Source organism: Lissotriton helveticus, chromosome 5_1 (assembly GCF_964261635.1).
Source record: "Lissotriton helveticus chromosome 5_1, aLisHel1.1, whole genome shotgun sequence".
Classification (NCBI taxonomy): domain Eukaryota; kingdom Metazoa; phylum Chordata; class Amphibia; order Caudata; family Salamandridae; genus Lissotriton; species Lissotriton helveticus.
In genome coordinates, this window is record NC_136065.1 from 867,796,563 (window position 1) to 867,824,467 (window position 27,905).

The 27,905-nt window shown below is 45.7% G+C and overlaps 1 protein-coding gene across 1 annotated transcript in view; it reads right to left on the reverse strand.

Moving 5' to 3' along the window:
* CDHR1 (cadherin related family member 1) overlaps positions 1-27,905 on the reverse strand; it is a 563,177-nt gene that overhangs the window by 200,944 nt on the left and 334,328 nt on the right. The window contains exon 13 of the mRNA XM_078641125.1: positions 17,094-17,258. Within this exon, the coding sequence (XP_078497251.1) occupies positions 17,094-17,258 (165 nt within the window). The remainder of the gene's footprint in view (positions 1-17,093; positions 17,259-27,905) is intronic.

Here is a 27,905-nt window from a genome sequence, read left to right on the forward strand (position 1 = left end):
TGGCGTAAATGTGGCGCATGGGGCTTGTAAATGTGCCCCAGGAAGTGCAAGAAGGGAGATTAGAGTTTATAGAATGAAGTACTCAGTTTTAATAGATATGGAACACTGAGATCGACCGTGGACCAGGGTTCGATTCCCTGCCTCGGCGGGTCTCGGGCTCAAAATTCCACGGACTCGACAATTCTCGCTCTGGTGCCTACTCAACTCACGGGGTCACACTCTGCGACTCTGGGTAATAGCTTGCTTAATCTCCACTACGGCCCCTCGCGGCGGGATGCCTGGCTTTCACCTTGTGGACACCCTGCCGGGGTTTCTCACAGGGGAATACCAGGACGGGTTCCCTAAGCAAGCTCCGGGACGCTTACGGGCAGCTGTGCGCTTTACAAGTCCAGCACATTTACATTCACACTTACATTTACACAGCTTGTGGGAGTGGTGGCCGCTAAGGAGGTTCACAAACGATAAACCTCCTAGAATAAGGAATCGAATGAGGAAGAGGATGAGAAGGTCATACTGGCTACGGTTAGGAGGCATGGTCGGCTACTTCATTAATGGCTTTAAGTCTGCTGGTTTAGGGCCACTTCAATGTCGTTGTTCACTTTCCTCCTTCTAAACATTCTTTAACGAAAACGTGTTTCTATAATTGCGTTGTTCAGAATACCTTTTGCGATACAGCACATACCTCCCAGTTACAATGTATTTCTATATATTTTATTGATATTGCGTAGCAAATGGAAGAAACAAATTTAACTTTTTGACACCTCCAAGCCAAGCAAAACATGGCTGAGGTAATGCATAGTCCAAGAGACAAATAAATATATTACACCATAAGCAGTGCATATATTGCAAAGAGCAGAGGTAAATGTAATACAGAGAGCATTCAGTTGATGGATACGTTTGAAAAATGATTTCTTTGTAGACAAGTAAAACTGCTCTCCACTGTGATGTTATGTAAGGAGCATATAAACAATGTAAGCAAATGTGATCATAAACTGCCGGTTCAAATGTACTTTTGCACTGCTCATATTCAGAGTGTGCAGGGACATCCTCTCCAGGCTTTCAGTCTTAAGTTTTTGTCTGTCATAAAAGCAGTGATGTCCTGAATTGAAAAATGGAGCAACTCACAATTTAGATTTTTTTAAAACCTTATGTACTTTGGAAGTGTGAAGCTTCCAAAGTAAATTTTTTTTAAAGAAAGAGGCACAGGTTTGGGGAGGTCTGGGCGAAATTTTCTTCACCCAGGTGTAATCTCACGAATGTCATGTAATTCCAGAAATTACGCCAATATCGAGTTTCGGGTTTATTTATTTGCAGAGTTACTTAAAACCACAGCAATACATGCAAAAATGAAACCATATACAAAATATTCGACCACCGTAATAAAATGTCCTCATGCTGAAAATGTAAAACTCTTCTGTTGCTTTACAATATTAAAAATACAAATTTAGACATGCGGGAGCAAACTATGTAAGTAACACAGTCACCTGTATCGATTAGTGCTCCCCCTGCGAAAATTAATAGACCAAATACTCCAATGGCAAAAAGCTTTAGTGTGAATTTGGCATTTTTGCCCAGTCCGCTTCGAGAAATCTAACTAGTCTAGTGTTCAATTTTGTTGATGAGGGTCGAAGCAGGCCAAAACTGCCTGCCTCCTTGTCCAAATGCCCTTTGATTAAAGGGAATTTTTAGCAGATGCCTCTTTTCTTGAAGCATCTCCGAGCAGGAACAGATGATGTGGATGATGTCCCCCTAGCCGTTTTTTCACAGACTGCATACTGTGAAAGTCTGCACCCTTTTCCATGGAGGAAGATGCTGCATGCATGGCATCACTCCGAGTCCTAATTTTAGGAATTTTAATTTCAGTGCTTTTGAATAGCCCAGGTTAAAATATTGTTGCGGGGCTAGGGTCTTGTACGAGTTCAAAGTCATCCAAGCATGCCCTCTGACAGAAAAAGCAGCTTTGTCCTCCACCAGTGACTGTATTTTCAGCGACTTCCAGACTAATTTTTTAAAAACTGAATGGTGACAGTGTGTATCCGATTAAGGGCGATAAGCCTGTGTTTGCCAGTGCCACCTGAAGGTACAGTCTTGCGGGCGAATTTTCCCTCTGTTGTAGATCTTGCCACAGTAGGTGGTTTAATGTGTTATTGTTTGATGTTCTGATTTTATTCCAACAGTTGATGTATACTCCATAACTGGCCCAGGTTTGCTTTATCAAGCCAAGTTTTAGTCGGATTTGTGCCTGGGAGGTATAGTTTGGGAGGCTGAACATAGTTCTGTATGCTTTTACAAGCGTTTGTCCAGAATATTGGTATCTGTCCCGCTCACAGCTTGACTACCATATGTAATAGTAGATAGGATTTTGGCCTGTGCTACCACTAAGAGAGGGCTCATCGTAGGGTCCAGTAATTTGGCTGATAAACCTTTCATGGTTAAGGCTAGGATCATCCCTTTCCTTTTGGTCTCTTCTTGTTAACGGGTAAATGATCCTTCTTTATCCATGTAGACTCCCAGATACTTATAAGCCTCCGCTGGTTCAATGTGTTTGTCGCCCAGATGCCATAGGTAGCTCTTTTTTCGTTTCCTGTTGATTGTCATGGTCCTGTTTTTTTTAGGTTTATTGAAAGGCTATTTTCTTCTACGTAGAACTGCAGACCATTAAGAAGATGCTGCAAGCCAACTGCCGTATGGCTGAGTAGGACTACGTCGTCCGCGTATAGTAGATTGGACAGTGAGGTGCCCCCTAGTCTGGGCGCATGAGAAGTACAAGGGTTAAGTGTCTGTGTTAAGTCTGCCATGAATAAGTTGAATAACATAGGGGCCAGCACGCAGCCCTGTTTAAGTCCTTTAGTTGTTTTAACTTTTCTTGAGAGATGGGACCCTGAACCTAATTTGATCTGTACTCAGGTATCAGTATGTAAAAGCATTATCATTGATAGAAGGGTTTTTGGGATGCCCCATCTGGCTAGCTTGGACCACAGTTTGGACCTCTCCACATTGTCAAATGCTGCGCTGAAGACGATGAAGCAGACATGCAGCTGTGTTTTGCTCATTTTTGTCGTTTTATCAATGATATTGCCATGATGTTGGATATCGTGCCGGAGTTTTTTCGGAATCCTGTCTGATTTAGCGGGATTATTTCATTATTTTCAGCCCAAGTTGTCAATTCCTCCAGCAGTGTTCTCGCAAAGTATTTGGCCTCGTTGTCAATCAGTGCTACTAGACCATAATTGGCTGGCAGGACGTTGCTACCGCTTTAATGGATTGAAATGATCGTTGAACCTTTCCATGAATCTGGAATTATACCCAATCGTCTTACTTCCAGAAACAGTGGATGGAGTACTTCTACCCAATCTACCGGCCTTTCTTTAAACACTGCTGGTGGGATTCCATTTGGGCCCGGCGCTCCCTCCTTTCTTCCCTTCCTGATCTGTTTCCTGATTGTTAGCTGATCGATGGCGAGTGGATTCTGCTCCTCATGATGGATTAGGCCGGTAGAATTGAGTGTATCATTTGCCCTTAAACGGAAAACGGCAGCGGAGCTGTCAGAGAGGTAGTTGTTGCCTCTTTCCCTTCTTCCTTTGATAGTAATATGCCCGTCGGTGGCTGCACTGCGGGCTGATTGTTGCTTTGGCTGTTGAAGTGGGAGTTTAAGTAGCTTGCCCAGGTTTCTTCTAATATAAAGGTAGTGAGTCCCCCATGATGCGGGTGTATGATAGTGTTTACTGTTTTCCAGCAACGATTGCTGGCATTGTGCTTAATATTGTGCAAGAGTTTTGCCCAGAAGTCCTGTTCCTTGTTATTATTGATGTTCCATTTCAGCCTCTTTTGTTGAGTTCTTTGTTGCCACAGGGATAAGAGGTGCAGTGTGTTCCCTGGTTCATGGCGTAGAGATCTTATAGAGCCGTTTATCAATCTCTTACGTGCTTTTATTTGTGCTTTTTGAACCTTGGCTATCTTTTTCTCTTGTGTCTGCACCGGAGAGCTCCTTGTTTTTATGTCTGTTACCTTTAGGTTGCTGAGGTTAGTTGTGAAGCATTCCCAGGTTTGTATCAGGGGTTTTCCGAGCGGTTGAGCGAGTAAAAGATTGATTGCTGTTTCTGTTAGGGACTCAATCTTTCTGTCGTAAACTTAATCCTCTTATAATTCGTTGTGTAACTTGAGCCTAGGTGTGGAGCAGGATGAATACTAGTCACAACCGTTGCCGCTAGATTAGTCTCTTGTGGACGGTGGTCACTGTCCCCTATGTCGCCTATTCTAAAGTCTGTTACGTGTTGAAACAACGAGAGGCTGACAAACGTGTAATCTAGAAGCGAGCTGGTTAGTTCAGTGTGGTAGCTTGCCACTGGGGGAGTGTCGCTGTCTGTTCTTCCATTGAGGGCCCTATGGTTTAGGTGTTCTAGTTCTTCCAGCAGGAGTCTGTTTACTCCGTTAGGCCTCCCATGCGTAAAGGATCCTTGTGTTGGTAAATTGTAGTTTAACGATTGGAGGCAGACTTCATTTGCTTTTGATCATCCCATTAGATATAAATTCATGGTCCCCGATAGTATGAGATTTCAGATCTCGGCGCTGCCTACGTAGGAAGTTATTTGATCTGTTCATTTTACTGAATCAATTGCTGTCCGTTTTGGGTGGATGTATAGGTTAAACAGAGTTACTTCGTTTTGTGCCCCTGCCAAGGAAAGAGTGAGTTTGACTGCTAAACCTACATCTGTTTCCAGGCCAGTTACCACCGCTGTTGGTATGGATGTTGTTGAAATATAGGTTGCCAGCCCCCTGAAGAATGGCCCATTTAGCTACCCTTAACGGCCGGATGGACAAAGCAAAGGAACCTGTGGATGTGTAGTGGTTCCATGAGCCATGTTTCCTGTGGCATAATAATATCAAAGTTATTAAGATATTGCAGGAATTCTGGGTCTTGAATTTTTGACGCTAAACCATTTACATTCCATGAGCAGATACATATCGCTGGTTCTTTTTGTCTATTGTTGCCATGGTCTGTGTGGTTGTTATGTCATTGGGTTGCTGTCGCAAGGGTTATGGGTCTTATAAATGGATCAGCAATCCAGGAGTTGCGTCCGTATGACGTTTCAGCCCTTGAAGGTTCATGTTGTATGCCTTGGTTGAAAGCCCTTCTAGGCTCTGAGTGGCCAAGTGCCCCTCTTAAAACAGAGGTTGAGGGCCTTGAGCATTCTTTGGTGCCTGGCCTTGGGCTTAGGTTTAGTAGCGGTGCTGGATAGGCTGGAGGTTGGTGCGGGCTGATTTGGTTCCCCCAGTCTTTAAAGGTGAGATGGTGCTTTAATACTCTCTGCGCTGTTGTGTCTGATTTCCATAATGCCCTTGTTATTTCTGGCTTGGCTGGATTATCCGCAGTGAGAAACTCAATTGCGAGAAAATTTGTTCTATTCAGGTCTGCTAGAGTTTGTATGGCCCGAAGAAATTTTAGAATGTTGCCTCGGTTCAGCAAATCGTGGCGTCCTTTTGTAATATACTCTGGTTTGAACAGCATGTATCTCGGGGCCAATGACGGATCATTTGGGGGATGGGTTGTGATTTCGAGTGGCCCCGTCCATTTAGCAGCGGAGTTTTGTTGTGTAAGTAGATGAGGCTCATTCTGATTTTGTTGCACAACTGCACAAATGGCATTGGAATCTTTTTCCATATTTATTGCTGAAGTTGAGTTTCATAGTTGACTTTGTTGTTACCAGGGAAGAGAAGCCTGAGGTGGTTGGTCCGGGGCTATCCTCGCTTGCTTCCCCTCCATTGAGGATGCCACTATCTGAGTTGTGCAGGTCATTCTCGTTGTAGTTTCATTGTTTCCAGCTGGGGGGACAGTGGGAATTTGCCCGGTTTCCTGCCGGGTATGCTTCTGGTTACTATCCTTTGCTAGGGCCGTGATTTTACGGTGGTCGGCTAGCCCTGCATGCCAATTTAAGTTAGATCTGGTGGTTTGTAGAGGAGGATCAGGAACTGAACTGTTGGCAGCTTTGTCCCTTTCCGACCGAGAGACTGTCTCAGCTTGCTTCGAAGACCATTCCTCTGTTCCTGCTAGAGGCCCTCCAGGTTGTAGGAACAAGAGGATGCTGCTATGACTTGATGGTTTTTTAAGTGAGCCAGATTTTCTTGCGTGTCGCCCTCTTTTGAAGCAATGGTTGGATTCAGGCATTGTTTACTGAAATTGAATATGTGGCTGCTTGATTGAGAAGGAGTCATTTCTGATTGCGGCCTTTTTTTTTTAACTGGCGGCGTTGTTTGGCATTCGTTTTTGTCACTACTGGAGTAACCGAAGCTGTCTTTAAAAGGTTGCCGCTGCTGCCAGAGGTGCCCGCGCTTTGTTGTGTGTCGGTTTTAGTGTTTTTGCAGAACTGCTTTTAATTGATGTCTGCTGTTGGGAGTGTGGTGAAGTTGTCAGCAGGGCAGCTAACACTGGCAGCGCTGGTTGGTTTGTTCTTCAACTCATTGAGCGCGGTGGAAAGCATTGTCGGGAGAGTTGCCAGCTTGTCCACAATATGGCTACACCCGCATTGGAGGTATGTCTCTGTTTGTGCCCTTCTTTTTAGTGTATTGAGTTCCCCTAGTTTTTCATCAATCCCTGATGTAAACACTGCCAGATTGTTTAATAGTGAAAGCTGTACATCCATCTTGTCTGATTGGTATTGTAGCGCCTCCACTGACAGTTGCATGGTTTTTGGAGGGAGGCCCAGGCGCTACCATCCTGCAGGTTTGGGTCCCTCTGCTCCTTTGGGCCCATTCCTTTTTTCCCCAAGAGGGCTGAATGTTCGGTAAAGGCGGGTGCGGGTGTTTCATCTTCTCCTTGAGAGGACCCATCTGTTGGTCTGAGGACTATGCTGCCAGCATGTTCTACCATTCCTGTTTTCCTAAATAGGATAAAACAGCCCTACCTTCCTCCTGCTTTGGAGATTTTAAGTTGGCTGGCGGGTGTGTCATCTTATGACTAACTGAGAGCCAGAATCGAATTTAGGAGCATGTGCATTGCACATCGCTCTTACTGGGGAACAGGCCCCCCCATCAACTCTCCCCTTGTGAAAGCATATCAGCCCACCCGTTCTCTCAGATCCGCGACCTCCCACCTCGCCTCAGTACCACGCATCAGGAAGGCCAGATGTGGTGGTCGATCACTTTCCTACAATCTAGCTAGGATCTGGAACTCCCTCCCTCTCCACATCAGATCCGAACCTAACCTCCTCACCTTCCGGAAAACTCTCAAAACCTGGCTATTCAGCAAAACCTCGGCCTAAAACCTCACTCCGCCTCCCCCTCCCGCCTCTCTGAACCAGCTCAAGCTTCCCATAGCGCTGGGACGCCCCTGGGTAGCCAACGCGCTTTACAAATCCTCATTCCATTCCATTCCATTCCATTCCTAACTTGGCTGATGGAGCTACAGTCACACCTAGGTGTATTAGTCATATTGCCGTTAGATATGTTTAAATCCTGGGATCCTATGGCGATCCCTTCAGCGGCACATGGAGCGTGCTGTTTAGTCAGCTTATTTTCTAGGCTGGATGCATCTGAACTGGACTGCTTTCTCCAGCTGGTCTGTTGTCCTTTTTCCTTTGCCGGTGAGTGGCCTCCTCCTTTTATGTTCTTTAATGCTTGCACATTCAGAGTTGCTCCTGATGTTAAGATTGGAGTTGTTGCAATTATTGAGCTAGCTGCTGTTATTGAATTCTGTGCTTCTGCTTGCAGAGATTTCTGAAATTTCTGAGAACCTAGTTAGCCTATAGATGCAACAGGGTAAGATTGGGTTGATCCAGAGGATATCGAGTCTCCTATGGACTGCATGTTCTGTGCCTTATGCTGCACCGTAGGGATGGCTTAAGGACTGGTTGAAGGGGATTCTGCGATTGTATTGTTCTGGGAATTTCTCTGTATTATTTTGTTCTGTAGAACTTCATTTATGTATTCCATTGTTGATGATGTGGTTATGCATGTAGATGAAGATGTTGTTGAGGATATTGTGGAAATCTCTATGTTTTTTGTCGTGGCTTGAGTATGAACTTGTGCTATAATTTGCTGTTTCCACTGGGTTTGGTGAGTTGGCTGAATTGTCTGCCCTGGTTTGGGTGCCAATACTGGTACTTGGTCTGGTAGTAAGGGGGACTGAAGACCTTTCACAGTGGCGTTACTAGAGTGAAGGGCGGTCCCAATGTCTTTTATAAAGTTGGACTTTGTGAAAATATTTGGTTGGACTAGGAGGGCTTTAGATTTCTATCTCAGTGACCCACCTTCAATTGGGTCACCGTCTGTCGAAATTAAAGCCGGTTCGTCACTGTTCTGATCTGTAGAGGGACCTGCCTTGCCCTTTCTTCTCCGCCCTGAGATCTTGGAGCGGCCGATCTCCCGTACTCGGCCTGATCTCATGTCATACAACAGCTACCTGGGTGGGTTAGGCGGGGCAGGAGGTGCACAATGCAGGTGCTTTAAAGTGCTTTTTCTATTGGTAGCCAGATCTCCCAGATCTCCCCCTGGGCTCTACTACCACCAAAAAGACAGCTCTTTACAGCTGTTCAGGACTGGTCGAATCTATGCTTGTCCTCTGTTATCCTCAGTTGTCCAGTTATCCACAGTTATCCTGTTCCACTCAGTACACAAGTCTGCAGTACCTCAATAGGTTTTGCTTAATCTGGTCGACTGGGAGGGTTGCAGATGGTTGCTTCTTCTCGCCCAAATAGAGTGGCGCCTGCAATCACGAAGAGCCTTATGCCTGGAGGCGCTCTAAACGCGTTTTCACTATGAGCGTATCCCAGGGCTCCCCAGGCTGACCTAGTGTGCGGGGTCAAAGTCGGTGTCTAGGTATTGTCAGGAAAAACCGGGGTAGTTGCAGTCAGTAGCATTGATCTAGTGGGTATGGTGATCATAGATCACAGCTCCTGCTGCTGTTGTGCTGCCCCTCTGCTATAACTGCTGCTGGGTCGGAGGTTTTAACCCCAATAGTTGATCCTTGTGACCTCTACGCAAAGACCTTCCCAACCAACCACAGCAGCCTGAGCTGTACTGTCGCGGCCCTCGCGCAGGCAACTTGCCAATTGCACCACTTGCACACCCCGCGCAGGAGCTCGTGGCTGCTGGGGGGAAGGGAGAAGTCCGCACCACTGCTGCCCCCGCTGCTAGGTGGATAGCGTGGTTCCTGCTGCCGTGAAATTAGCTTGTCTTGGTTTTGCACAGCCTTACACCGCTGCGGGGGGGTCTGCTGAGAGTGTAGCCCAGCTCCCGTTGCTGCCTGTACCTGTACCTGGAGTCTGCTGGGCTCCTCCCGCAGCGCCTCCTGCCACGGTTCCTACCTCTCACTGCAGCTCCAGAGCGATGCCTGCTCCTGTGCGGTGCCTGGTGCTGACGAGCTAGTCCCCCGTGCTCCCGCGGTCAGTTGCCGGCCTCTTGCCGGTCACTTACTGGTGCGGTGCGGGGCTTCCTTGTCTCCGCTGCTAGGGTGCCGTTGCTGAAGATGGAGTGGGGTAGCTATCGTAAATGCCGGCTGGTGAATTCCGGCGGAGCAGTGGAGCGGCGTGCAAGCGTGGAGGCAAGGAGCGAAGAGCATGGAACTGGATCAAAATTACAGCAATATGATATTTGGTGTAACTGTGATGCATTTGCTGCAAAATTTTACCTAGGAGCAACAAACAACCAAAGCGACAGCGGCTGGTGTTCATGGCACAAATGCCTTTTGTGTTATATTTTGCAGTATGAAATGAGTCCTCACGTCAAAATCAGACAAGAGTTCACATTTCACAATGAAATATAATCCTAAATGCCGGTTTTGCAGTTCGTGTAATAGTGCTTAATTTTTGCAGAATTTAAAATAATTGTGCAAAAGCAAATTGCGGGAATTCAACACTCCCCTACTATTTGTAGGCTTTTTTGGAAGTCTGAAACTGTTTCAGCTACTGCGAGGCATGGCAAAGGCAAAAAGAGAGACAGATGCTGTTCCTGTTCCGCGCTCTAGACCTCCCCCCACCACGCTGAGACCTCCCTGTCCATAAACCACAATATCTCCTTGTATTCCTTTGGACTTCCTCCACCACTCAAGCTTTTCTGGAACTGGCTAACCCTATGTCTCCCTTCTCCTGTGCTGTCTATTTCCTCTTACCATCCCAAAACCTCATAACTGCACAGGGAAGTCAGGTAGAGGCCTATTATTCATCTAGTTTGCAGTTTTAAGTATGATTCCCTCTGAGAGACCATATACAAGTCACTGTCACCAGTATGACAAGGGACAAAAGCTGGCTGGTGATCTTTGATAGTTGTGGTTCGTAAGTATCAACTTCAAATTGCATCAAGCAGGCAAAGCGAGCAAGATGGACCTACGCCACGGAAGTTTGAGGGATTCTCCACTTGTGAGCATTTTGAGCAAAAATGCTTCACATAATGCATTTTACAGTATCAATTTTCTAAAAAAAGATGTAGGATTAGAAGAGGCACTCGTGAAACATTCCAGTACTTTCATGGTGTGCCAAGCAAACTTCAACTGTCCCAGGGTGTTGTCAGGGCTTTCAGTGGGCTTGGTCCATACAGGTCTCAGACTCTTAAGTATTTTAAAATAGACATTGAAACGGGTCCCTATCAGGCCCTGTATCTTTGTCCTTGACCATACCGGTAAAAACACCAAAAACACCAATCGATTTCTGACAATGAATTTAAGGTAATCAATGGGAGTGATTAACAGCCTGATTCATCATTCTCCCGTTTTGCGAGCCCCTAATAGCGAATCATAAGGAATCGCTATTAAGGACTTGCAAAACGGTATTCATGTAGGAATTGCAAAAAATATTGCGATTCCTACATGTTCCTTATTTGCGATTAGCAAATTGCTAATCGCAAATAAGGAATAACTCCCCATTCATTCCTATGGGCCTACAGGCCCATTGGAATGAATGGGGAGTTATTCCTTATTTGCGATTAGCAATTAGCTAATCGCAAATAAGGATGCGAATTCAAGGGTGCAGGGGTGTCCAAAGGACACCCTGTAGCACCCCTGAAAGGTAATCTACATTGGTGTTGCGCACACACATGTCCAAAGGACATGTGTGTGTGTAACATGCAACTTAGAAAAATGCATTTAAATGCATTTTTCTAAGTTTTTGCTATTTACCGAGAGGTCTGACCTCTCGGTAAATAGCGGCCCAAAATTGCAATTTCGCAATTTTAAAATGATTCATGAATTGCATTTAAGGAATCTCAAATAGAAATTCAAATAGAACATCCATGATGTTGTGTCTTTTGTATTCCATGTAGTTTATTACTCTTATAACGCAAGGGCCCGATGTAGGTAAATCTTTTTTACCACTTCTTAAATACCGATTCATACCGAATAGGTATTTAAGAAGTGGTAAAAAAGAGGAGGGCAGATGTAGGTAACCGAATCGGAAGGAATCGGTATTTACCGATTCTGTAAATACCGAATCGGTAATGCCCATTGATTCCTATGGGCATTGAAGCCCATAGGAATCAATTGGGCATTACCGATTCGGTATTTACCGAATCTGTAAATACCGAATTTTGCAAGGGTGCAGGGGGTGTCACTTTGACACCCTCTGGCACCCCAATTACAGGCATGTGTGCCATGTGGCAAACATACATGCCCTAAGGGCATGTCTGTGTGTCACATGGCACAGGTGTGCATGCACAGATGTGCATGCACACCTGGATTCGGTATTTTACCACCCAATTGGATTGGGTGGTAAAATGCCGGCTCCTAAAGGCCCGTGGCACTGTTTGCAGTGCCACCTACATGTGAGATTTACCGAATCGGTAAAATTACCGATTCGGTATTTTACTGTAAAAAAGGTCCCCTACATCTCAATGACCCATTTACCGGTCGGTAACGGCCGAATTCGGCCACCTACATCGGGCCTTATCTTTAACAGCTAACCATCAGTGACAAAGTCAATAGGTCTCGCTGTTTTTAGGTGTATGGCAGTTGTGGTGTGATATAGCTGGATGTAACAACAGAAAGCTCATAGTACAGGAACCACAGAAACTTGGGGGATAAGTACAAGTGAAGTGGCAGAGTGAGGCATTAGCCTTCATGGCTTAACGCTTCACTCCGCCACTTCTGAAACGCAAGGCTGCACCATATTCACAAGGATATGGTGCAGCCTTGTGTTTCCCCCTGCGCTGGCACTACACTTAGCAGTGTAGCGCCAATGCAGGCACCCTTGCACCCTAGTGTAAGGGTGTCTGTGAGCAGGGGAGTATAGTTTATGTGTCGGAAGGTGTCCCTTCCTGCCATAAACAATCCTAAAATGCAATGTTGACACTTTTATGTGTGCTGCTTCATGCAGCACACATGAAAGTCACAAAATTTTATTTTTTTACAGATTATTTATGTAGAGGAAGGGGGACCTTCCTGTACATAAATCATCCATGGCAGTTTGTTTTTTACAATAGTGCTGCACAAAGCAGCACACATAGAAAAGCAAAAACGAGGAGAAATAATGCATTTCTCCTTGTTTCCCCAACTTAAGACCAGGTTTTTCCTGGCGCTGCCTCCTATGTACGCTGCCCATGTACATAGGGAGTAGCGTCCAACTCAATAGGTGCTGCGGTGGACCTCCCACCGCAACACCCACTGCCCACCCCTTTCACGCTAAGCATAATGTGAAAGGGGGCCTTATTTACAAAGCAGTGTTAAGCTGGGCTAAGTAAATAAGGCAGTGCCCCTACCACCACAGCGATGTCAGAAAAAGTGACGTTGTGGTGGCGGTAGGACCTTGTACATATGCCACTTAGTTTGCATGTTTAGCCACACCCTAATTACACAGGCAACATCACTTTTAGAGATCTCCCATTTTTTTCATCCCTCTTAAAGCCCTGGGCATTGGGCTTTAACCCACCCCACAACAAGCCCCTGCCAAGTCCAACACCAGCAGCAACCACCTGAAGTGCATCCTGCTCAACACCCGCTCCGTCCACAGGCACGCCGTGGAACTCTGGGACCTGCTCGACCCTACAGCACCGGACCTCGCCTTCCTCACCGAAACCTGGACTAACGCCTCCTCAGCGCCAGACATCGCCATAGCCATCCCGGACGGAAACAAGATCACCCGGAAGGATCGCGTCAACCAGACGGGAGGAGGTATCGCCATCGTGCACAAGAACACCATCCGCATCTCGACTAACTCCGACGAAACCTTCACCGCCGCCGAACACCTGCACTTTCAGATACACGCTGACCCCAAGACCACCCTCTGAGGCACCCTCATCTACAGACCACCGGGACCACGCACACAATTCAGCGAAGACATCGCAGACTTCATCAGCCCGCACGCCCTTCCCTCCGTTGACTACATCCTCCTAGGGGACCTCAACTTCCACCTGGAGAACAACAATGACAGAAACACCACCGCCCTGCTGGACAACCTCGCCAACCTCGGACTCAAGCAACTGAACACCCCCACCCACCACGCCGGACACACGCTTGACCCCGTCTTCTCATTCAGCAAGCACATCTCCTTCAGCCACACCACCGGACTCCACTGGACCGGCCACAGCTGCGTCCACTTCAGCTTCAGAAGAACTACGACCCACCACCACCCGCAACAGGTCCCCCCCCGAAGCTGGAGCAAGATCACGGCCGAGCAGCTCACCGCCTCCCTCAGCCAGAACACTCCCACCAGCACAACGGACCCCAACGAAGCAGCCAGAAACCTCACCAAGTGGCTGACCGCCTGCGCCGATGACCTCGCACCACTAAAGAACCCTCCCAGCAGACACGGCAGCAAGAAAACCCCCTGGTTCACCGACGAACTCAAGGAATCCAAGAAGAACTGCCGCACCCTCGAGAAAGCCTGGCGGCTCGACCAGACCACAGACAACAGGACCGCCCTCAAGCACGCCACCCGCAAACACCATCAGTTGATCCGCGCCACCAAGAAGACAGCACTCAAAGAACGACTGGACAACAACGCCCACGACAGCAAGGAACTCTTCAGCATCGTCAAAGAGTTCTCCAACCCCAGCGCCGGAAACAACGACATCACTCCCTCGCAAGACCTCTGCAACGCACTCGCCTGGTTCTTCCACCGCAAGATCGCCGACATACACAACAGCTTCGGCGCACAGACCACGCACCCTACCACCGAACGAACGCCCACCACCAACACCCTCTGCAACTGGACCCCAATCAGCTCCGAAGACACCACCCGCACGATGAACTCCATCCACTCCGGTTCACCAACCGACCCGTGCCCACACCATGTCTTCAACAAAGCCGACGCCATCATCGCACCCCATCTCCGAGACACCATCAACTCCTCCTTCCACACCGCCACCTTCCCGGAGAGCTGGAAGCACGCCGAGCTGACCGCCCTCCTGAAGAAACCAACGGCGGCCCCACCGACCTCAAGAACTACCGTCCCATCTCGCTCCTTCCTTTTCCGGCCAAAGTCATCGAGAAGACCGTCAACAAACAGCTTGCCGCCTTCCTCGAGACGAAAGGATCCCTCGACCCCTCGCAGTCCGGGTTTCGGGCCAACCACAGCACCGAGACCGCCCTAATCGCAGCCACCGACGACATCAGAACCCTGATCGACAACGGGAAACAGCGGCCCTCATCATCCTGGACCTCTCTGCGGCGTTTGACACTGTCTGCCACCGCACCCTAGTGAAGCGCCTCAGCAACACCGGAGTCCGAGAGAAAGCGCTGGAGTGAATCATCTCGTTCCTCACCGGAAGAACGCAGAGAGTCCGCCTCCCTCCGTTCAGATCCGAGGCCACCAAAGTCATCTGCGGCGTACCACAAGGATCCTCACTCAGTCCAACCCTCTTCAACGTCTACATGAGCCCCCTCGCAGCCATCGCACGCCAACACAACCTCAACATCATCTCCTACGCCGACGACACCCAGCTCATCCTCTCCCTCACCAACGACCCCACCACCGCCAGAGCCAACCTACACAAAGGGATGAAAGACGTCGCCGACAGGATGAGGAACAGCCCCCTTAAACTGAACTCAGACAATACGGAAGTCCTCATCCTGGGATCTTCACCCTCCGCCTGGGACAACTCCTGGTGGCCCCTGCCCTGGGCACCGCTCCCAAACCAACGGACCACGCACGCAACCTGGGCTTCATCCTGGACTCCTCCCTGTCAATGACCAGACAAGTCAATGCCATCTCATCCTCGTGCTTCAACACCCTGCGCATGCTCCGCAAGGTCTTCAGATGGATGCCCACTGAAACCAGGAAGACGGTCACCCAGGCACTCGTCACCAGCCGACTGGACTACGGGAACACCCTCTATGCCGGAACCACAGCCAAACTTCAAAAAAGGCTCCAACGCATCCAGAACGCCTCCGCACGACTCATCCTGAACATCCCCCGACACAGCCACATCACCGGACACCTGAGAGACCTGCACTGGCTCCCCGTCAGCAAGAGAATCACGTTCAGACTCCTCACCCATGCACACAAGGCTCTCCACGACCTGGGCCCCAAGTACCTCAACGACCGCATGACCTTCTACACGCCCACCCGCCAGCTACGATCGACCAGCCACGCACTCGCCACCGTACCACGCATCCTCAGAGCCACCGCCAGAGGAAGATCCTTCTCCTACCTGGCAGCCAAGACTTGGAACTCCCTCCCCACCCACCTCCGGCGAACCAAGGACCATCTCACCTTCAGGAAACAGCTCAAGACCTGGCTGTTCGAGCAGTAACATACTCCCCTACCCCAGCGCCTTGAGACCCACCCGGGTGAGTAGCGCGCTTTACAAATGCCATGATTGATTGATTGATTGAACACTTTGAAGGAGATTTAGGCAAAATAGTGGATTTTTCATCACAGTTTCTCTATAAAATGTCTACCCACAAAACAAAATATTATGCAATGGTTTTATTTTTGGGAAAACTAAATTCAGATCTTCTAAACAAACACATTATTTTCATGAAACAAACTGAATCCCAGCATTGAAATGTGAATACTTATTTAGTTCCCAGTTTAACACACGCTACTTCCATCGATTCTGCCTTGCAAGACTGTGTATCATCTCATGCCTTGAATGTACACAACAATCCAAGAATAACCACCATTATGCATGATGCATCATAACAGAAGGGATGAGTAACTGAGTCTTATCCCAAAGATTTTTGTATTATGACAGAAATTCCCAATATTAGGCTAAAGCCAGCACAATGCCATAGGCTGGGCCACACCAAGAATGTCAAGATTTACAAAATGCCAAAAATTAATGTTACTATGCCAGGTTCTGCACTATAGCAGGAGATGCCATCATCGTGCAATGGATGCCCATAATATGTCTAGAAATACCCCAATCATGTCAGTGTCAGTATTATGTCAAGGGTGGAACCCTTCAAGTCTTGATCACCTGCAAAATGAGAAATTAGCACCAATATGCCAGATTCAGCATTATGCAAGTTGTTGGTTCCCACATGTCATTGAAACCCACAGTTTGCAGTGAATGACACATTATGCCCCACCAGCACCTCATTAACAGTTAGTACCATCATGCCCACAATATGGCAAAAATTAACATCATAATGCTAGGTTCTTCTTTACAACAGAGTTGTGCAGACCACATTCAGGCACTCACTTAAATACAAACTGGCACACTAACACAAATACACGTGCTCGCGCACACACACACACACGCACACCCACACATACACACACACTGTTGCCGTACTTTATTCATGTATGGTAGCATCCAAATTCACTGCCGTAAGCGGTACAGAAAACCTTGTGCACTTGATAAAACTATGGAAGGGAGGAAGATTGGTTGTATAGCTGCCTGCAGATCTTGCTGTTCAAAGCATATCTCTTGTTGGAATACTTTCACCATTCAAGATGAAAACAACATGGGTGTGGCTTTTTCTCACCTCGGGAGGTGCTGTCACGAATGTAGGGAAAGGGAAGGTGGAATTTAACCACACATAAATAAACTCATTTGGATGCTGTTCTGCTGGGCGCAGATGGTGCCCCAAATTTGATCAAAACATGTTCATATGCACACGAACCAGCAGTATCAAAAATGCGATTTAACAAAGTACTGAAAGATAGGACTGAACTATTTATCCCTTCATCTATTTCACTGCGCATTATGTTTTTCATACTCACTGTCACTGCCACAACATTGGAGCCTCCTGGGGAATTCTCTGGAATTCTGGCTATGTAGTATTCAGAAGAGAACTTTGGGACATTGTCGTTGGTGTCCAAAAGGTAAATCATGATGTCAGCTGTGGAACTGAACTTCTCAGGAGTGTTAACTTCCACGGCAAGGAGCTGCAGGTGAAAAATCAAAGATTGGTGCAAGTCAGGTTATTTCATCACAGAACTGCTCTAAAATTGAATTCATCAAAGCCAACATCGTTATACTTCTAATTCTAGACTGTTAGTGCAATCTTAAGTGTAGGACATTCAGCAAATAACCCATGTCAAACTTAAGGGAGGAGATATGGTCTAGAGGTTACATGCTTGATTTTGGACCCAGAGGCAAGTGTGTTGCACTTATCTAAAAGCTCAACATTTCACTGTGCATGGTTGTGCTGCTCCAATTATATTTTCCACCCTTTCCACATAATGTTGTAGGATCTACACTCCTGTCTCAATCAGACCCCACAGTCCTAAGTACCACGCTTCATGTTTAAACGCTGCTTTTACCATAAAAGGATTTGCTTCAATAGACAGGCTTGTGACACTAGTACCAACAGCTGCCTCATGCACCACTTAGAACAAATGGGAGTTCTTGACAAATCAGTAAAATGGAAACAATCTATTCACTTGTGTGAGTCACAACTACTCTCTCTGAACATGCTGCCCTCTAAACCGCACCCGCTACCATGAAGAGTCACACAGAGCTCCACATTTTTACCACCTCTTTTAAGCATATATCCTAATGGATAGCACCTTTAAAAAGATTGTCTGGGGACATACTACTAATAAGCAAACAAAACTCAAATCAGCTTAGCAAAAATTGCACACTGAGTCCAAAGCTCCTACTGAAAGCCATTAAGAAGGAGGTCAATGAATCTCACATGACAATATAAAATAAATCCAGACAAGACCAAAAGAATACAGTGTAGCAAGTGGTTTCTTCTCTCCTCCTCTGGCTACCCACTCAAGGGCTAAACCAAACTCGAGCCAAAGTAGCGAGAATTATTGGCACCAATAAGAACACAGACTTTCTGTGGTAACTCAAATGAACTGGTTTATTTAAAGCAAATTTATAACTGTATTACTTCAGATCCCTCAAATTGTTTTTCTCATAACAGTCCCACGGAGCAATTACTATAGTAAGGTCTCATGATGCACATCGACTTTCCATGGGTCTTCCTGCACAGACTGCGGTATGTCAGAGGTTCAGCAGCCAAAAGCCAACTTCACATGAAATATTAAAAAAAGTCAACCCCACTCAAAATGCACCATGCTGCTACTGATTGGTTACAGAACTGTATTCAAGCCCCTGAGCACAGCAAATAGGGCAATGCACAAACCGGACTCAGAATTCCTCTATTCCTAAATTACCAAGGTCTAGCTGAACCAACATCTAAGATCAGCCTAAGAGAACTTCTCTCTGTACCCCATTTAATCACATGTAGGGGGAAATGTATTAACAAACCAGGCAACCAAACTGTGGAAATCAAGCTCTACACACACTACTGCAATAAATAATAAAAGCGGACGTCTTATGTTCATCAAAACATTAAAAACCTGGTTATCTACATGAATTTCACAATAATGTAATCGGACAGAACTCCCCAGACTTGGAACACAGGAAAAATAGTTGCATTTCACAAAATACCTGACATAGGTGAAACATCAATTTCTACCTGAATTATTATTTAGGCCACCACTCAACTAGTTCCAGAACTCAATGAGTAAAGTAGCTAAACGGTTAATCCCAGGTCAATAAGGCAACTCCACCAAAAATAGTAAACAAAGGAACACAATCAAGAGTAAGGAAGAGTACTGAATATTACTGCAGACATCAGCAAACTTGTTTCACACTTTATATCCAACTGCATGGAGGATCTCAACAATTAAGGAAAAACCATCATCAATTAGACCACTTAAAGAGCTCCTACATTATCTCCAATAGGGACTTTGAGTAGGTAATAAACGGTCCCCAATTTAAATCCAATCTTGTTCTTTATTGTTACTTCTTGCAAATGTATATATTACTTGTACACTTAACCCCTTTTCATCAACAGACAGAAACAACACAAACACCAGAGAATGAGGATGAATGGATCATAAGACAAATTACTGGTATGTTGCATTGCATGGTATGTTTGTCATACTGTAACATGCTACACAAGTTACCAGATGTTTCATTTTATTTACTGGGGTCATCACTTGTGCACCCTCCATGTAGGGGCTTGAAAATCTCTACAGCTTCTCAATATGTCTACTCCCCAGCTGGTCCCTGTTGTAGCCATCATGCCCTGCCTAGCCACTCCACTTCACCACTCGAGCAGAACTCACTTGTTGGATTCGGCGGCTTAAAACTGGGGAGGTCACTTGTTGAAATTCTGTACCTGTGTGCCGCGGCTCGTCTTTCTGTTCCCTCCCACCTCCCACCTTCATCGTCATCGCTTCCAGACTTCCGGTTCCGGGTCAGCTTGGCGTCTCCTTGGCACGGAGCAAAGGAGACGCCACGGGGGAGACAGTAGTCTCTGGGCATTTTGGGCGCAATCTGGTGGCCGGAGGTTGCTGGAGGTCGCCACTAGCAGGTTAGGGGGAGGATAGTGCCCCCTGGACCTATAACCTGCAAAATACACGGGAGCCGGACAGGATTGGATGCTCGTGGACCCGAAAAGACTGAGGAAAGGAAGAAAAGGTGGTTGAGGCATAGAGAGCGGCAGAAAGCGGGCCCACAGGACAGAGGTAAGTGGATAACTACAACAACAAAAAAACAAAAAAAATATTTATAGTTGAGGGTCTTTAGCAAAGAGGTAATTCCAGAGGTGGCTGTAGTGCACCTAGAAAGCGAAGGAAAAAGCGAAGGAAAACAGCCTGGAAAGTCTCTGCTCCCTTGGAAGCAAGTACGCGGAGAGGGAGAACTTAAAGTCATGGCATTAGGAAAGAATAAACGTCGGAAAGCATCTAAGAACTCAAAACTCCCAGGAAATACAAACGAAGGAGTAGAGGACATAATAGATCTTCCCACTGACTTGGAAAGTGAGATAACGACACCGACCAGAAATAGAAAATCTGCACTGGGGTCAACAGCATCCTCAAGTACAATTAATCAGAAGGGGCCGATGTCCGCTTAGACTGCAGGGGGAAAGGGTGGTTCCACAGTCTCAAAATCTATTAAAGACTTCTTTGGTAAGCATTTTAAAGAAAAGGAGACACCAGAAAGGGAATCAAAAGCGGTGGAGTCCCCAAAATTGACAGAGATCGTGGTATCAGACGCCGATTCCTTGAACCAGACAAATTTTGACATTGCTAATATCCCGATAGTACCTCGGCTGTCTTCCTCCCCACGGCTGTTTCGATCAGCATTAAGCCAAGACTTAGAGGGAGAGGGGGAGGAAGAGAAAGAAAAAGAAAATGAAAATGAAAATCAGAGTGATTTACACCCGGAGAGAGAAGCTGCTGAAGAAGAATTTGGACTTAATGTAAAATACAGTCTGGAAAACGTAAATATGGCCCATACTGTGTTATCAGGCCTACCCGTGAATAGTTTGGAGGTGACGGGTACCTCGAGCTCATCAATGCTTGAGGTTATGCTGATGCTCCAGAAAACTTTGCAAGGAATCCTAGAGGTTTCAGTGGTGAATAACAAAATTCTAAAAACCCATAGCAAGCAGTTTAATAACATAATTGGGGAATTGATGCAGATTAAAGCCCAAATGCCATCCCTTGTAAGATCTGTAGAGAACAAAGCTGACGAGGTGGGAGAAATAACAAGGACAAATACACCAAATGAGGAAGAGCCCACTGTATATATCTCCAGCTGTCCCATGATCATAAGGAGATATGGTAAAAGTAGGCGCTGCCTGAAGAGGAGAATAGGGAAAAAGGTCCAACGGGTCAGACTGGTTGCACAACAGGTGAACAGGAAACAGGCACCCCATGACCTAAGGCCCAGGGACAAGTCAGGGAGAGTAGAAATGGATAATGTAACCCCAGTAGACACTGGGGCAAGCACCCCTGGTCCTCGGGAAAAATCATGTTGCGTCCAAGGTAAATGCTTGGCCAAGAATGCAAGGGCCGCTAAGAGGATGCCAAGGGGGAGAAAAGAGGGGTTAGAACCTATACGGGAAATAAAAACGTCCACTGATGCAGGGCCCAGTAACTTATCCCCGGTGAATAATTGGATGAATAGTGGTAGAGTAGGAAGTAACTTGAAGAGAAGGAATAAAAGCCCAGAGGAAAGCCATAAGTCTTTACAGGCACCCATGATTGTGGACACCTAGCTATACCTAGAACCAATAGGTCAGGGAAATGGGGGGAAATGGGGTAAGAAATTAAAACCCATAAACCGCTCGCAGTTACTATTCTCATTTGCTAAATGCCCCAGCTTAAAATATGTCAGTACAGATGATTTAAAAGAAGTGGGGTTTTTGGTTAATGCTAAAGGTGAGGAAATAACAAAGGTCCTCCTCCACTCATCTTTGATAAAAGTCGTATTGGAAAAAGCGGAAGCCGAGATGTTAAGAGAAGGAATTAGATTAGTAAAGAGAGAGGACCTGAAAATGGATAATCAAGGGCACAAATTTCTTAGAAACCATGCAGGGCTGGGAGAACGGCAAATAAAAATTATCTCATCTGGACGGAGTAACAAGGAAGGCCTGGCAATTACAATTGTTCCTAAAAAGTTGGGGTGGGGGGAGGAAGATGTCTTGGATGGGAACAGGTATAGAGAGCTGGCTTACTTAGACCAGGAGGAGGAGGGGAATTTAAGTAACATCGATTAGGAAATTGGGTCATCGCACAGCCTGCGTATCTTGGAATATTAATGGCTACAAAAAGATATGGCCTCAAGAGATTTTCAGAAATCTCCTTGGAAAGACCGATATCTTGTGCCTACAGGAGACATGGCTGTGCGACAAAACCCCCGTTACGGAAGGTTTTGCCAGTCACATAAAACCTGCAAGAAAGAATAAAATGGGTAGAGCGTCAGGTGGTCAGATGACGCTGGTCTCCACAAGGATAGTGAGAGATATCCTCCATCTCGACTTAACATGTATCTGGGCATTGGGGAGCAGAGAGTTGATCCTAAATAACAACACAAGGGGTGAAGGTTTTTGTATCATCAACGCGTACATACAGAAAGGGGAAAAACATGAGTATAAAGCAGAGCTGGATCGTTTAAAAAAGGATTTAGAGAACTTACAAGAACTCTACCCAGGAGATGTGATTTTAATTTTGGGGGATTTTAATCATAGATTGAATCCCCTAAAAACGGATGCCTGGAATAGGGACATACTAAAAGCGTATAACATAGAGCCTGCAATGTTCATCAGCACCGAGCTCTCAAATCAGGACGTGGAGCTTGGACGGCTGCTGGAGGCCATGGGTCTGGTTTGTATGAATGGTAGGAAAGAAGGAGATCGGCCCGCTAAGCGCACATTTAAAATTGGACAGCAATTGTGCCCGATAGACTATGTTTTTATTCAGGCCTGGGGCTTCCACTCAATTCAACATTTCGAAATACTTCAAGTAGAGGGCAGCGATAATTTCCCATTATTGTTAGAAATGTTTGTAAATAAGGCTCCGCCAAGACAGAATGTGTTGAATGTTGAGGTTGAATATCCCAAGCGACTTACAACTCGGATAAGTGAAGAACATCTAAACAAACTAAAGGACCTTCAGATAGTAGCTGGCTTAGGAAACCTAGTAAAGGGGGAAGAGATACCCTGGTATGAGGATATGATAAGACACCTTGTAGAATGCCTCAGAATAAATATTAAACGGGGAAAGCACAGTTTGACAACGAAACTCCCATTACATGCTACTAGTAACTCATGGTTTGATGCAGATTGCCGTAAAGCAAAGGCCGCTATTAGAAAGAGTGAAAGAAGCCTTAGGCGTAGCTATAATGAATTAGAACTTCAAGCCCTTAAGATATTAAGGATAAAATATAAGGCATCAATTAGAGACAAAAAAAGATCTTTTAAAGAAAATTGCTGGAAGAGCCTACTAGTGGCAATTGAAGAAAGAAATGTCAAAGGCTTCTGGAAACTAATACAGGAATGTACAGGGAAAACAGCAGGGTCCATGCAATGCTCTGTTCCAGAGGATAAGTGGGTAATTTACCTTGAGGAGATCTACGGCAATTGGCCAAGGAGGGAGGCAATACTACCATCTAGTTGGACAGGAGTGAGGGAAGAAGTAATGGAGCAGTTCTCCCTAGGTCACATTAAAATCGTGATAGCCATCTTAAACTTAACACGAGCTGCTGGCCCAGACAATCTACCCGCCATTATTATAAAAACAAATATAGATTGGTGGGCGGATTTGTTTGCAAAGACGTTCTTAAGTATACTAAAAACAGGAACGTTACCAGATAGCTGGAAAGGGGCCATCATTAGACCCATTCACAAAAAAGGTGATGTGTAAACTCCCCCAAAAATTATCGCCTGATAAATCTCTTGGACATTGGGGAAATAGTTTTCTCTAAAATTATTTTGGGGTTGCTAAATGATTGGGCTGAAGATAATGGTATAGTACCTCCAGAACAGGGGGGGTTTAAAGAAGGTCATTCAACTGTGGATCATTGCTTTGCCCTCTGGGCGGTAGCGCAGAAGTCTATAGAGCAAAGGGGTAACCTGTTTTGCTGCTTTGTGGACTTCCGCGCGGCATTCGATCTTGTAAGCAGGGAGCAACTATGGTCTACCATGAAAGGCTATAAGTTACATGCAGACCTGTGAGCCCTTATCCAGGCCTTGCATACAGACAACTGGGCCCAGGTAGTCCTGGATGAGGAGGGTGGATTATCTGGTAGGATCCAGATTGGAAATGGCCTGAAGCAGGGGTGCGTATTAGCCCCGTTGCTTTTTTCTCTGTTTATAGCGGACCTACCTCGGAATCTAAAAGAGGTTAGAGGGGCGAGCCCAAAGCTAGGGGGTAACCATATATCCTGTCTGCTTTATGCAGACGATCTGGTGATCATGGACCAGACGGAGATAGGCCTGCAGAGGAAACTAGATATGTTCCATAAATACTGCTTAAATAAAAAACTGGTAGTAAATATGGAAAAGACCAAAATCCTATGTTTCGGCAAAAGTAAGACCCCGCTCCCTTGGTATTTGGGTACGGAACTTCTTGAGAAGGTAACGGAATATAGATATTTGGGAGTATAGTTCACGAGTAACTTGAATTGGACCACCCATCTGGAAGCTTTAAAAATTAGGACAACAGCTTCTACAAAGGGCTTAAAAAGGTGCAATAGAGACTTGTCAGACGGGCCGGTTATAAAGGCCTACCTGGCAATGGTCCCCGCGCAATTCCTATATGGATCAGAGGTTCTCCTCCTCAGTGGGAAAAAAGGTTGGGATAAAGAGGAGGGTATGATCCTGAAAAGCTTATTCTCGTTGCCTAAATCAGCTATGGTACAGGCAGCAAGATTGGAGATGGGAGTCACTTCCTGGGCAATTACAACCAGGATGGCACTAATACGGTTTTGGCAGCGTCTGGAGACAGGGGAGCCGCCCAGAAAAATATCACAGTGGTGTAGAGAGGAAATTGCCTCCAGTGAGTGATCTTGGGCTAAAGAAGCAAGACTCTCATTAAAGGAAGCTTATGGGAAGTTAGGAATAGAACTAGATACCCAGTTGGGACACACCAATATAGGCAAAAAAGAACTACGGTCATTGGGTGCAGATGTGTCCCGTATATGTGATTGTGAGTATCTTCGGCAAAAAATATCGGTGTCCCATATGATCCAAGTATAGATTTCAGAAGATCATCCCTACCCGTACTTAGATAGGTTGCCGAATCAGCAATTAAGAAGAGAGGTTTTAAAACTGAGAATGGGTGAAAACCCCTGTTATGTAAATACCAGGGTTAAAAACCTCATGATTAATAGTAATGGCAATTGCACATGTACGTTAGGTTCCACCTGTGACATTACTCATGTTTTATTAGACTGTAGGAGGACCCTTGATATACGTAAGGAGATTTTAGGCCCGTTATTCAAAAATTACAGGATTACGAATAGGAAGCAAGCTGCAGAGCTCCTGGTGGGGATGGGAAACCTGGATATAGCCTGCGCTTTGGGGAAATACATGATCCGAGTTAGGGGGTTTCTCCAGAATACAGAGGTATAGGCGTATGTTATCGAGATTGTACTTTAATGTATGTATTGTGTTTGGAAGGCCTAGTCAGATATGTTTTCTCATGTTTACCCTTGTGATTTTAACATCCCAGGAGGATACTGTTAGAAACAAAGTTGTCGGGGTTATTCTCCGAGAAAAGACTGAATTGCAATTTTACAAATATTTAGATTTTGTGTTTTTATAAAGTTTTATAAATGTATAGTGTATACTTTTATGGTTGTAATAACCCAAATTAAGTTTTAACCCCTTCGACGCTCATGACGAGCTGGGCTCGTCATGAGGTAGCCTCCTGCTACGCTGATGACGAGCCCAGCTCGTCATGAAACATGCGATACCGCAAATCTCAGCGTACGGGCGGAATTCCGCCCGCACGCATGCGGTTGATAACTGACTGACTGACACTCGCGCCTTCAACATATCTCGGATAAAAGGGCGCTTTTGATACATGATTGCAAGTAATTACACTATTTAGTTCCTTGTGCCCAGTCACCTGCACACTCATTGTAGCAGCTGTGGTATCCTGGGCTATCAAGATGTTTTCTAGACAAATTATGCTCCATCATAAGATCAGCTGTGGAACATGATAAGACATTGGGAACTCACATCTTCGTCCATTCATGTTTTCATCATGTGGATGCGCTGATAATATGCCAAATGGATACAACTTCAATGCACTAAGCGGTTTCTGGTAGTATGTAAAGCACCACTAAAATGCTTTAAAAAATGAATTATGCGCCACAAGCTTAAAGTAACACGTTCAACTAAATACCATGCACTGCCCATGATACACTGTAACTTATTGTGTGGTAAGGCAATAACTAAATCTACTATGCATTAATCTGTTAAAACCTCTAATAGCCTGACACACATAAATAACGTGTAACCTCATTCGATTTCAGTTGAAAACCTTTGCACACCGATGTAACTACTAACCAGTAAGCAAACCAATGCTGCAGAGAATACTGACTACCAGTGGTTCCCAAACGTTTGAGAAACGTGACCCACTTTTTAGAATGACAAACTTTCGTGACCCACCTACCTTTAATCGACATGAAGAGGGGCGATTTTTTAATGTAACTAAAGCTTCATGTGGTAGTGAATTGTCATTCGCAAACAGACCATTTTCAATTGAAATGTCCAATAACTGTGCACAGACATACAGTTTAACTGATAGGACTATACAGCACACAAATGATCATGTGCGGCAATCGGGTTTCTGTGAATTTTTTATCATTTGTGTATCACCAAGTAATGTGTCTTGATTTGTTTTTATACTGTCCTTTTATCCGATTATTTTATCTCTGTTCAAAGGACACTTCAGAATCAAAAACAAAATGTGATTCATTTTTTTCTTTTCTAACTGCTGAATGTATACAGTTCATTAACAGGTACTTACATTTTGTTGGGTGTTGGAAAAGCACTACATCCCAGAGCCTTTAATGTTACATTCCCTGGACTCCAGCAAGATTGTCACATATTTTCGTTAAAAACTCCTCTCACTTTGCAGTCAGAGCAAGAAAAGTAACATCAATCTGGCAGCAATTTATCAAAAGACATAGCCTGATGTTTGACCTCTGTCTTTGAAGCACTGGCAAATGTGACAAATTAAACACAAAATTTAAAGACACCTTTCTTTTTTTTGCTCTCGCGTTAACAACCCTCTAAAAAATCAGCTTGTGAACCAGCAGTGGGTCGCGACCTACAGTTTGGGAAACCTTGCACTAGGCTAAATTTTACAGCAGTGGCGGCTTCTCCGCTAAGGCCGAGGAGCGTCGCCACACTGCGGAGCCGCAGCGAAATAAAGGAAATATAAAATGATAATAACTCGGGCTATTATAATTTTATTTTGTCCTGCTGCTGTAGCTTTGCAGGGCAGGCAGGGCTGCTCTGACACAGGAGCAGGGGGAGTGGTGAGCACCCTTTTCAAGTGCGCATGAATGTTCAGTCGGCTGTCTGGAGCCAACCAAACATTCATGATCACTTAGCATGTCCTCCACCCAGGCTGCATTACAGCCTGGGTGAAGAACATGCCCAGGATCCCATTCCCTGGCTGAGCACCGAATCGCAGCATTCAGACCAATCACAATGCTGCCTTGCTTTGGGTGTGCTTTCTGTTCTGTTCCGGTAGTGCTGAGGCTCGACAAGGAGAGACGAAGGAGAGTGCGTTTTTAAAATTATATTTTTATTATTTTCATTCTCGGTAACCCCCCACCCCCCCACGCCACCCCAATCGGTGCCAGCCACGACTGTTGTACAGACCTGCTACTCTAAGACCCTCACTACGAACGAGCTGGTAAGTGTTGTGATATTTATTGCGCCTGATAAAATGCAACTCAGCAGAGTTGTATTTTGTCATGTACGATAAATACCACCAAATTACAGGTTTTTAACATACAGATTTTGGTGCTTTCCACAGTGACTAATGGGGTACATGGATGGGTGAGTGGGTGAGCTTATAGGTCAGTGAGGAGCAGCATGGCGAGTAAAGAATAGTCTCATGCCATCAACATAAATGTGACTATCCAGGCATTTAGGTGTCTTACCTGTTCATCCACCCATGCACTCACTCACCCAGTCATCCTTCCACAATCAGAAATAAAGCGCCAAATGAAAAAATGGTGGACGTTGGCACTGAGCCTCT